This window comes from Rhea americana, unplaced genomic scaffold (genome assembly GCF_003343005.1).
Source record: "Rhea americana isolate MKP2758 unplaced genomic scaffold, rheAme1 scaffold_10, whole genome shotgun sequence".
Taxonomy (NCBI): domain Eukaryota; kingdom Metazoa; phylum Chordata; class Aves; order Rheiformes; family Rheidae; genus Rhea; species Rhea americana.
The window spans coordinates 3415840-3428192 of NW_028185039.1; the positions used below are offsets into that span (position 1 = coordinate 3415840).

General features: G+C 39.3%; 1 protein-coding gene across 4 annotated transcripts in view; it reads right to left on the reverse strand.

The window, feature by feature from the left end:
- Nucleotides 1-7030: 7030 nt before the first annotated feature.
- Nucleotides 7031-12353, reverse strand: part of TRRAP (transformation/transcription domain associated protein) — a 100176-nt gene continuing 94853 nt past the window's right edge. For all 4 annotated transcript variants that reach the window (XM_085301679.1, XM_085301660.1, XM_085301670.1 and 1 more), the window contains exons 68-70: nt 10982-11185; nt 9624-9818; nt 7031-8281 (exon numbers count right to left, since the gene is read on the reverse strand). In XM_085301679.1, the coding sequence (XP_085157805.1) occupies nt 7997-8281; nt 9624-9818; nt 10982-11185 (684 nt within the window). In that variant the 3' untranslated portion in view covers nt 7031-7996. The remainder of the gene's footprint in view (nt 8282-9623; nt 9819-10981; nt 11186-12353) is intronic.

A 12353-nucleotide genomic window follows, 5' to 3' on the forward strand; every position in this document is an offset into this window, starting at 1 on the left:
CTGAGGAGCTGAATGAGGAATCCGGAAGCTCTAACCACCAGTCCTCTGCAGAACCTCAAAAGATGAAGAGTGGTCCCYCACATTTTCAAGCTAAAAAAAAGGAAAGAAAATACAACGCTGACTTCATGAGAAGTTAAAAAAATACAACCTTTAAATTAATGCATGCATTTAATTTAAAGCCTCTTAAATAGCATCTTTCTTTTTGCAATGATTGCTATTTTTTAAAGAAAGGGATGGGGACAGCTATTACACAACGAAACACAATTTCAGTGACACCATTGGACCTCAATTAAAAGTTCTGTGCCATTTGTATTGCTTCAAGTGACGGTTAAGCAATGCTGACCCTTTCTAAAGTGGTTTGTGAATTGCTACTGATGAGAATTCCTGCTGAATGAGCAGAATAGATTCTTTAATGCCGGTTCCTAACAAACAGCAGCAAGGAGTAGAGGGAGACAATAATTAATGCGTTGGTACCAAGAGATACAAAGAGCCTGCAAAGGTCTCTGTCCTTTCTCAGATAACAGACTGAAAAAGCYTCTTTAATATAGCTGGCAAAGTAAAGGCTCATGGAGGTTGGACCGAGGACAAGCAGCRGTTGATTAAGGTACAGTTCTGACAGCATCGTAGAGACTGGTCAAATATCCTTTCCTTAMAAAAATATATAATTAGACAGCAGACAGCAAGGGTGAGCTGGTCATCAGAGCCTCAGGCACACCAAACTTTAAAGGCCAAAGCCAGTATCTTAYCAAAAAATAATATGTATTTGTGCCACATTCAGAAACACAAAGAGTCAGGTGGATTGGAAAGGGGCTCTTACCGGCACTTYAATACACTGGTCAACTTTCCTGGAYGRTTAAAAGCATTCCTCTGAGAAACCCAACTGCTGCTGATAAAACAGCAAGTTATGTGTTTGCACAAAGTGCTAAAGATGTTCACGGTGCTCAATATGATGRGAAATTAACAGCTTCTGCCCAAAGGGTCTCGTAAACCCAGGGCTACGCGGCTGGACTACGGGGCAGGGACGAGAGCGTGCCCCGGGTTACGGCTCCTCTCGCGGAACCGCAGCCGCGGCAGACCGTCGTGAGCCAGCCGAAACGCCACCTGACAGCGGGGTTGGCGCCTCGCTCCTCGTGAGAAGCATGAGGAGATCCTTCAGCACTGCACGAGGTCAGGACGAGCTTTACTGCTTACAGAAAAGAAAAAAAAACTTTCCGAGAGCAGGGTAACTATATGCTACAATAGGGTCAGGGTGGGGGGGACATCACCTAAAGGGAAAAAAATCCCTGTGTTTTGCAGAAGCAAAATCTCCCTTGCAGAGCCTCCACGACAGCGTCTCCAACGTCGGGGCTGCGCAGGACCCGGCCGCGGAGTCACGGGGAGTCGACCACGGCGGCTAAAGACGTTCGCCAGAACGCCTGGCAGGCAAAACAGTCTCAGCTCGGGGAACTTCACTTAACTTATCGCCAGTTAACATAAACGTTTAATTACTGATTTGGGTATTGACAGAAAATAAACACAAAGCAGCTCTTCCGCCCTCTCGCGAGCTCCGCTCCAGCCGAAGGCCGCTGCTGCCCGCTCCCTACCCGGGCTCCCCGGCCCCGCCGCGCAGGGCTCAGCGCCTCGCCGCGCAGCCCGGGGCCGGGGCCGCCACCTCAGCGCRTCTTCCCAGCCGCTCCTGGCTTCTCCCTCTTTTTTCTCCGTGATTTTTTTTTTTTTGCTTCCTGCTGCCCCCCGGCTCCGCTATGGGGTGGGGGTGCTGCCCCCAGAGGGGTCTGCGCAGCGCGGTCGAGCCAGGCGCAGCGTCTCCTCCAGCTCGTCTTTCCCTGCGCTCTCGGGGAGAGGCAGCGCTGTTTTACAGCGAACGAAAAGGCCGCAGTCAAGGCAGGAGAGTCTMAGCTAGGAGGTTCACAGGCGATTTTTTTTTTCCCCAAGATTTCGCCACCTTGACACCTCCCTCGAAAGAAATTCCCGTGTCACTGTTTGCTAAAGTCACTGCGCGTGTTTACACGCAGGACACTGGCATATTGGATGAATGACAACAAATCGCATATAATAAACCAGTTGTTTTACATGTGCTCGCTTGAACCTTTTGAATGTGAAACGCACCCACACTGAGCTGATTAAAAGCTTCTGCAAGTGTCTGTCTGAATAGGTTTCTACACCGCAAAAGAACATTTCACGCATCATATTTGAAACAGATCGGAGCCTGAAAGGCAACTTTATTCTACTGCCACCACGAAACAGAGTTTTCTTTGTCTGCTGCTGAAACGCTTTGAGTCATCCTCTGCCAGCAGCAACGAATCTCGCTTTCTGACAGCTCCCGGACAGCCTGGTCACAGGAGAGTAAAGCGACTCACCRGTTTCGCAGGGCGGACTCAAACACCCAACCAGTGCCAACCAATTTTGGGTTGGACCGCAGGTTATGTACGCAAAGTGATTCCGATCCTCTGCTCGAGGGTTGACAGTAAACGGTTAAGCTGCACAGTCGTTGCCTAATACAGAGCCAAACGTGGTTACGAAGAACAGGAGACMGAAAAAATACAGTATAATTTGACAAACGTGACAACTGTTCATTGACTATGTAAATTCCTTAGGTCACTTTTTTTTTTAAAAAAGGTATTTCATGACAAAAGTTCTGTTTAGTTCCTAGTATTTCCGACACTAGAGCGACGTACCACGAAGCCCACTTCACCCCAACTCGCGGCGCTCCTGCGCTGCTGACGTGCTTCCCGTCCTCCACGGCTGGGGCTCCTGGCTCTCCGGGAGCTGTACGGCAGGAGGTCTCTAATCCCGCGAGTTCAGGGGCAAAGATGTCACCCCGCAAAACCTGAAAGTCATGAAAATAGAGGATAACTGAGCTCTGTCTTTAGCAGGCTTGGATTTGCACCTAGCAGCATCTACAAAGCAGCAGCAAAACAAACCAATTATTCGTCTCTACCACAAAATGGGAGTTTTTTAGCATATACGTGAGACATTTTCTGTTCAAAGTGTTACATACAGTTTCACCCRCCTAAGAGCAGCTTTAGCTCAGGAACACTCCTGGAGTTGGCACAGCAGAATCCATAACATCCTTGGCAATTCACGTATCTGACAACACCTGGACAGCCCATTCACAGGAAAATGAAGCTTATATTCACTTGCATCCATTACAAATATCGCTTAATATGAAAATGACTAATTTTCATTTAAATTCATAGTGATATATGTTTCCTTAGTGGCTGAAGTAAGATTTCTCATATATATTACAGAGGGACCTGGTAGTAATAAGACTGCCTGATTCCTTCCCTTGTCAGAATCTAATTAAAATTGCTTGGACTTTGCTAAACTTCAAACTATTTGACACAGTTTTTCTTACACTAAGTGACTGCATGAAACAGATTTTCTGATACTGTTATTTTTGTTTTGTTTCTTTTGTTAGATGGCAGTTCAGCAGAATACACACAGGCCTGCTAAAATGGGCCATTTCATATACRTTTAAAAAAGTCAGGACCTTTTATTTGGAAAAAAACATGTATTTCCCTATGTGTTTCACATACATATACTTGAAATAGGGTTGGCAGAGTTTGGGTGTGAAGGACTTGTCATTAGTTACTGTCATGAAGATCAAACATACCCTGTCCAGGAATCTACGGGGGGGGGTGGGGGGAATAGGATGAATTTAAAGAATACTCCACATCCATGCCCACAGTTTCAGAGACTATTTTAATCTTCATCGCTCTTAATTCTGAAGTTCTCGATTTTGAAGAGTAGCAATTCTTTTCCAACATAGGTTTTTGTACAATGTCTAATGTGAGAGAAGAAACCTTGAAGGGAATATTTAGAGTGAACTGACAATGTATTTCACTTTTAAGTATTTGCTCAGCAAGATCTATGTTGAGCATACACCTGAGATACAGGGCCAAAGGGAATCCCTATCTATAACCATGAAAAATTGAATACAGACATGTAACTTGTTCTTAAACATAACCAGAAACTCAGTTTACTGTGCTATGTGTCAAACAGGTTACYGAATAGTGGACAATTGCTGATCATATAAGGTATGTCAGAAAATGTCCTCTGAAATCTGAAGAATATTCACATGTAACTAAAAGCTTTCATGGGTTACTTGTTGCCAGTGATAAAATTCTGGGTGAAAGCTGTATAAGCCTTCTCACAAAATAAGGTAAACCTATAACAAACATTTATGAAAAAAATTCAAGTGCTTGCATGTTAACACTATCGCAGACCTCACTGGAATAACTGTCTTTTCCATATTAGTCCTATTTCCTTGCACCTCATGTTTTCTTTTAGAAGTACATTTGCATAAGCAGAAGGTAAGTCACACAAAGGGAACAAATGTTACTGTCCATGTAATTTCTATTCTCATTTTTCCATCATAAGTTCTATCATGAACAGAAAAGAGGCTGAGTTATTTGATGGCTGAATTATCTGATGATCTTTCAGGGACTGTAGTCTTCTTTCTCACACATATCTAAGACATGCAAACAATTAAGAAAAATACTTCCTCTCCTCTGATGTAGCACATGCTAAATTTCACAGCTACGATCATTAAAATCTTGAAWACGAAGCAGCCAACAATTCCCTTCAAGTCATAAAAGCACTAAGCTTAGTTGTGAATGACTGCATACAGAGTACGTTGTGGCACATGCAGGAAGTCTTATGTTTTRTAAGAAGAAAGGTCAGATTCTTCTTGCCAACATGATTCTGATGAGGAGGCAAGTCTTTGCCAAAAAGGATACGTTTGTTTTCCAGATTTTTATACAGTCCTTATCACTCCAGTATTTGGGCTTTCACTTGTAAATAATGACATATAGCRTGACTCAATCTATTGCTTCTGTCCGAGATACATAACAAAGAGCACACAAACCAAGCGTGGGAATAACTGGGCCACAGCTTTATTCATCATAAAAGCAAATGGAGCCATAATCTAGAATAAAAAACATCTGGTGAGACAGAATAGACATGCCATCCTAGCCAAAATCCCCCCTAGCTCGGGCCACAGTAAATCTTTTTATATACATGAGAACTATGTTAAACAGAAAGACTTGATCCTCTTGATATAAACGCCTGCATCGCAAGTCCATAAAGCGACCAGCCTATCTGTTATCGCCTGCCTGTGGCTCAAGGTGAACAAGTTGGTTACCACTCTTTTTTTTAACCTTAGAGGGCCGGCTGCTCACCACTTGGTAAGCATCTGCTGGACCTCACCCGCTGCTTCCGCATCTAGGGAGCGAGCAGGTGAACGGCTGGGAAAGTCGGGACTCACTCGGCAAGAGTCCYGCTGCCCTTGCCAGGGCCCTCAGTTCAACTCACAGGGAAGGCAGTAGTGGCTCAGCCGGGCAAAGATGCAGTCCATCTCTCTCACCTGGGAAAGAACCGAAAACAAACTTGGATGAGAAATACCCTCCAAATGAAATAACTGTAGAGAAAATGCAGCACATATTACTACCRGTGCGGTTTAAGCTAGAGAACAATTATTTCCAATTAGTTTTTGATTCCAAAACTTCAAGGATTAAATTATTACAATTCTGCATTGAATAAGCTACATTTGTTGTTGTTCCTTAATATTGTGTTGTACTGTATTTTGTAGAAAAAAATGGAATGTTCATTTTTTTTTCCCAGGCTTTTCCTCTTAAAAAAAAATGACATTTTTCCTACTYGTCATTTCTGAGAGTTAAGGGTAAAGCCTTCCTTTTCATTTACAAGTCAGTAATATTTGAATTTCCATTTTCAAAATGACATTTTATTTTTCCTCCTATATTATAGTTATATCCTGAGGCAAAAAAAGTGTATTGAAGTTGGAGTGCAGTGTAGCTTCATTTCTAATACTATCTGTATTTGTTACGATTTAGTAAAATCAGAAATCAACCTGGCAAAACTATACATGATTCTATGTATTATGTTTAGTTGACATACATTGTGATACTTATGTATAATTAAGATACAGCAAAGTACTGTGTACTGTGTATCAAAGGTTTCGTGCCCACTACAGCAATGGAGACTGAGCGAGCGATACCAGGTCACTGCCTGACCGGACAGAGCGAACTCGCCCAGCCAGACGCAGAGCGGGAGCGTTCAAACTCAGCCTTCAGGGTTTAAAGCCATCACCTCAGCTAAACAACTGCAAGTTCGTATTTATATTCATGGCTGCAAATTACACCTGCGTGTGTCCGCGCGCGTGTGCACGCGTGATGCGCASGTAGGCGTGCAGGGAGGCAGCGAGCGCAGCACGGTTTTGTAAGGTGGGTAACAGAGGGAGACGCGTTAGCTGCAGCATGCTCACCCTCCAGTCCGGGTCACTTGGCTGGTTCTGCTAAAGGAACAGATCTTTCTGCGACGCTCGGAGAGGCACCTATGGAAAGCGCACGTTGCTTTGCTTTTAGTCACGGCTTGGCTACGTTCACACGTACTGCAAGCCCTGGTCGTGCAGATCTTGGAAAGCCGCTCTTAGATGTTCCTGCTGCCTGAACGGTGATGATTAACTCAGATTAGGCCTCATGTTATTTCAAAGTCTCTAAAGAACTCATTGATGATGCTAAAAAGAAAAAAAAAGAAAAAAGAGAGCGAGAGAGAGAAAGAGAGAGAAACCAAAGCTCCCCCAAACAAGCTCTTTGTTTCTGCGGGAATAGCGGCAGAAGTTCCCCAGCACGGTTCACCTCCAGCTATAGTCTTGACTGCTGAACAATTACTTGAAAATTGTGTTTCTAGCAGACATGAAACAGACCGTTCCGACTAAAGAGCAACTTTTAGAGACAGATGGTTAACATGTTAATTGACTGGCCAGCAGGAAAGACTGTACATTGTGTATGATAAGAAATTCTTTCAACATAGTTCCTATTTGCAAGTCTTCTTAGAAGCAAAAAGTTCAACAGCATAAATCAGAGAAAAAAATGCATGTCTATTAATACTAGAAGGTAATGACTGTATTCAGGCCGTTTTCATTTATCAAGGAGTACACCTACTTCTGGGTCTTTTATATTTTATTGATGTAGTATTATACACAATTTTTCTAAATAAAATGACCACTATGGAGAGTTTTACAAAATATTTATTTTGAAAAAATCACTCTGTACAAATTTAACATTCTCAACACTGAAGTTTTATAAAAATGCTAACACAACCAAAAGACTCAAGTGAAACAATAAACTGGTCTTTTCTTAAATTACAAAGATACAATTCATTCTGAGAAGCTATTGTAATAACAGATTCTAAACATAAAAAAAAAAATCAGAGATAACTTTGTAAGTGTTTGCTTTTGTATCTGTTACACTCAAATACATGTATCAATGGATGACTTCTTCCATCCTTTTTATAAACTCCCCCCAACACTGTCCACAGCTAAACCAAATACCCTACATGGCTTATGCTTTCACTGTACACAGCTTGTGCTCCAAGAAAAGCTAGCACAATTTGATCATCATTTTCTCAGTGCCTAACAAAGTTACCTCTATACATTTGGTACAAAATTCTCTGTACAAGCCAACTTTGCTCATGTAAATTTCTGAAAGCAAACATAGAGTACTTATTTGTGCCTTCAATTTGGTATAATGAAGGGACAGTGATTAAGTAAAATTTCACGAAGTAAAATTCAGTAACAGGGAATACTGTTTTTTTTCTATATAATTATCATTGTATAAAAACTTTATATCCTGTAGATTACTAGGAATGGCAAATCCTAAATCAGTGTTAGTTTTATAGTCCTCATCATAAAATAGGATTTTTCTGTACATTATTTAAGTCTCCTCCCTTCATTTTAAGCTATTTGTGAAGCTGTTGTATATTAAACAGCCTTTTCTGAAACATGAGGTATCACCTCATGAGATTAATTAAAAACAGTAAAACTGTTATATTCCTGTAAACACGATTAAAATGAAGACTGACAAAATGCAGTGTGACAGGTAAGCCATGGTTTGAAAAGATTTCTTCACATTTTCTTAACAGAATATACAGCTCACAGCACAAACAGCAGCAAAAAAAAGCTATTGAAAATTTCAAGTTACAGCCAGGGATGCCAGGCAGGATCCATACGACAGAGATTATCCAAGCTATTTGCAGCTGCTACGAGAGTGTTGACTTTGCTTTCTCCTCCTTCAAACTGAGCAAGATTATGAAGTCGAGTCATGATAGCAGTAACAGCTTTCTGAACTAGTGAAACCAGCTGCTGGCTGTCCATATTTTCGGGTTGCCCAGCTGCTGAGAGTGGAGAGGAAGTATCCTCTTGTGTTTTTTTGTGCCAAGCAATTATTTCATCCCGTAGCACCGTTTTTAGGATGCCATCAACCTATACGGAAAAAAATCAGACAATTATGTTTAATCCAAAGAACCATGAGGAATTACAGATTTAACTAAATTGTAATCAACAGCATTTTGACACTTTTGGTCCTTCTCTGCAATCTCAGCCTTTTCAAGATGACTGTAGCTTCCAACTGTTTATTATTTCCTCTCAAGGGTTTTTTTTTTTTTTTTTCATAAGAAGTTCTCATTATGAAAACACAACACAATATCCCCTACAGAAATGAAGTATCACATGAACTATAAAGTATACTAAGATCTTCATAGACGAATGAAGTCATATATATTCTATTTTTTAAGTGATTCCATTAAATCTGTGACTCCCCCCRACCCTGAGTTAAATTTATTGTTTGCACATAAAGAAACATTTCACAACATACACAGAGATTAGGCCAACATATGCATACACTTATTAAATATGTTTACAGGCATCTGCAAAAAAAAGATTTATGAAGAAAAAGTTAAATTTAAGTCCAGAATCATCTAAAGCAATAATGTCCATACGTCTGAATTGAGTGCTGGGCACTCATAATTCCAAAAAGAATAAATGGGACATCTGTGCTCCGATCTGCAATAAATCAATATGGCAAATTTGATCGGGTGATGTGGAACATTCAGATGTCGAATTTACATGCTACATCTGAAAACTCGTTTGCATGTAGAGATGTGGCTTAGAAAGGTAGGCTGATGTATTATGAAAAAAATCTAACACAGCATTCTGTATTATGGATAAAGAAAAATTTCCTTTTTTTAAAAAGTAACTCACACTATAGCTACAGTATGTTCTGTGTAATGTCTTTCTGGTTCAAATTGCTGCCTGAGTGCAAGATGCCTCATTTCTGGAAAGCATTAGAATTTAAAAGGAAGTTAGACAATTTCTTTAGAAAACTACACCCTGCTAAGAGCTAGAATACATCAAAGTAACAATATATCTTTAGCATTCTGCTCTTAACAAAGGGCCAAGACACATTCCTAGTCACAGTATATTATAAGGATTCTAAATGATGTTGCATTTGCCATATTACCATTTACCACTGCCAGAATTTGTAAGGATTTATAAGGCATTGAARCAGCATTGAAACAATCAGCCAGAGTTAATATGCTTGGACAAAAAATTAAATTAAGAATAGAATTATACCTATTTTCCTCCTTTCCAAATAGAGGCAAATTACAGAGATTTCAGCTGGCCTTTTTAATGATCTTGAGGGAAGATTTAAAAAACTTAAAATATGGATTGTTCAGTTTCTAGTTTAACCAATAAAATGCTATTTAGTTTCATGAACTGCTGAACATAACATGCATGCAAACTACCTTTCAAAAAGAATACAGACCTTGAAGTTTGGCTGTGCAAAGCAGCGAGCTACTGCAATCATTGATGCAGTCAGCGGACCAGATACCCCAATGGTGGTAAGAAATTCAGAAATGTTTGGTGTGAGCCGGAATGGAACTGGACGATTGGCATCCAAATCACCAGTAGCATCGTTAATGTCAAAGCGAAAGTAAGCTACGTTTAGCTTGCCAGTATCCTGGATTTAAAAGCAAGACACACAAAAGAAATTAAAGGAACAGATTTTCATTAATGAAGCCAAAGGAGAATGAATTTTTGTTTACTGTTAATACTTAGAGCACAAATGGTTACAAGTCATTCTTTAAGATGAATGAATGAGTAATCTATTATTTCCATTTTGCTTATATCGTCTTTGAAAAAAATATAGAAGCTATCTAAGACAGAAAWATGATTCTTTTTGAAACCTAATTTACTGAAATAGCTTTTTACTCGTTTCTCAAACAGCCTTTGAGCAAAAAAGAGAAAAACTAAATGCATGTAGAAGGTCAGGTATATACTTCTCTCAAAATGTGTGTCCAAAAACCTTACTAAATACAGGCTATCACAGTATCAACCTTAAGGAACAGATTGTTTTGTAGCAATGGTCTATAAGCAGTCACAAAGAAACACAAATCTTCATTCTGTATGCATCCCAACAAAGCAGTGCATTGTTCACTCTGGGTAAGCATCCAAAAGCCGTCGCTGCAGAATGGGTATTAAAGAGTCTTAATTGCTATATATTGTATAGTCCTTTCTGCATAGCCCTCTACTAAGGTGACAAGCCTCATTTTAAATGTTTGTTAAAACAGGAGGAAGGAAAAAAAAAAAAGGAAAGAAAAACACTGCTAATAGGAGTTGCAGCTTAACAGGATGCCAATGCCCAAAACAGGACAAGGAGAAAAGGAGAGAGAGAGAGAGAGGAAGGAAAAAAAAAAAAAAAAAAAAAAAAAAAAAAAAAAAAAGGCAATTGAAAATGAAAACTCCCCTCTTGGAAAATGAAACTCAGAAATATATTTTAAATGTAACTGTCTGACAGTCAGATATATCCAAAGTAATATATTTCAAGAAAGACTAAACAGAGGCTTTTCAGATATTTACATGAACAGTTCCAGTATCTAAAAATGATTTTACAAAGTTCTAAATTCTCGTATTTTTACCAGAGAAGTTAGAGTTGACATCCACTGATGGCAATTTAAATTACTATCTACATGATGTGCAATCATATAATTAACTGAAAAACCTACTGAAATGCATTGTTAATTACAAATGTCAAATTACTGTACATTTTGACTCATTTCAAAAGTCTAAATTTCCATTTGATCAAAAGAAGACAGCATGCATCTAGAACAAACTAAAGCATACCTGGGCAATCTGCAGCATTTCAGGGTTGAGTCTATTTAAGTGAAAGATGAATTCTGCAAAGCCAATTAGGGCTAACTGAATAGTAAACATCTTTCGAAATGTCCAGTAATCTGTAGCATTTGGGAATGTATGTAAAGCCCACTCTTTAAGCATACTGCGAGGCACCATGTTACTCTGAACTTCTTTAAGTATATCTCGAAGAACCTGCATAAGAAAAATATCAGTTAAAAGAGATTATTTTTAATAACACATTGTTCAGCAATAGGCAAATATGACAAAATCCAACTACCAAATTTCTCTTCAAATGCTGTATACATCACGATTCTGAACTTGGGCACATTCAGTCCAACACTGTTTTCTGACCTATTTGCCAATACAAACTCAAATATKTTTTAAGTCTATTCTTTGCATAGCTACAAAGTATTTGAAAATTTATCTCAAAAGACTATTTTAATAAAATCAAATTAGCTRTTTTCATAAGGGCATAAGAGATCCRCAAACAAGCATGAGATAAAACCTGAGCCTGAAATGTTATATAGCCTGACTGAAGTATCTTCTACTCAAATCTTCCAAGAAAATAAGCGTACTAAAGTGACATTCAACACATTGCCCTGCTGCACTTCCTCACGGCAAACTAATGCAACAAACTTCACTGTTTTCTAGCTTCAATCCACCTAGATACACATTCCACAGCAATAAATTAAAATCTTCTATTTTAAGTCCTAATATTTATACAGGTTACTTATAAAACTTATTTCCACCAACCCCATTGTATGTCACAGCATCAATATACTGAACATTGTACGTGAGGTTATGAGCAACCCAATTTGCATTTTTCCACTTTAAAGTACATAATGTCTCCTCATTGAAAAATCTCCTTTCCTTATTGAAAAATGTAAACATCACTCACAAATCCAAAGCTGAAAGGTTGTTTTGGGGGCCAGCTTAACTCCTACTTGTTTCAAAGGGCTTTGGATTAAGCCCTTAAGAAGAAATCAAAAAGGTTCCTCATACTAACAGGTTAGTGAGGAAAATACAGATACAACAGTGATATAAGTTATTTTCATAGCTGCATCTCCCTCCCCCATTCCTAGAAAAAAAGATTAATAGCAGCCTCAGTTTACTAATCATTATCAGATGTAAGCAGTCTGTAAGTAGCACAAGGAAACAAGAGACATAAGAAAATATGCAGACAGATACAGCAACGATTTGACAGATTTTATTGGAAGGTGTTTCATTAAAAAAAAAATCATGGCAAGTTTTGAAATGTGATCTACACAGACAGGACCCTAAAGATGCATTTTTTGTGGTTTCTTTGTATACCAGCTAGTTTAACGGAAGAAGGTGGCAGATATTTTTCTTAGAGGAGATG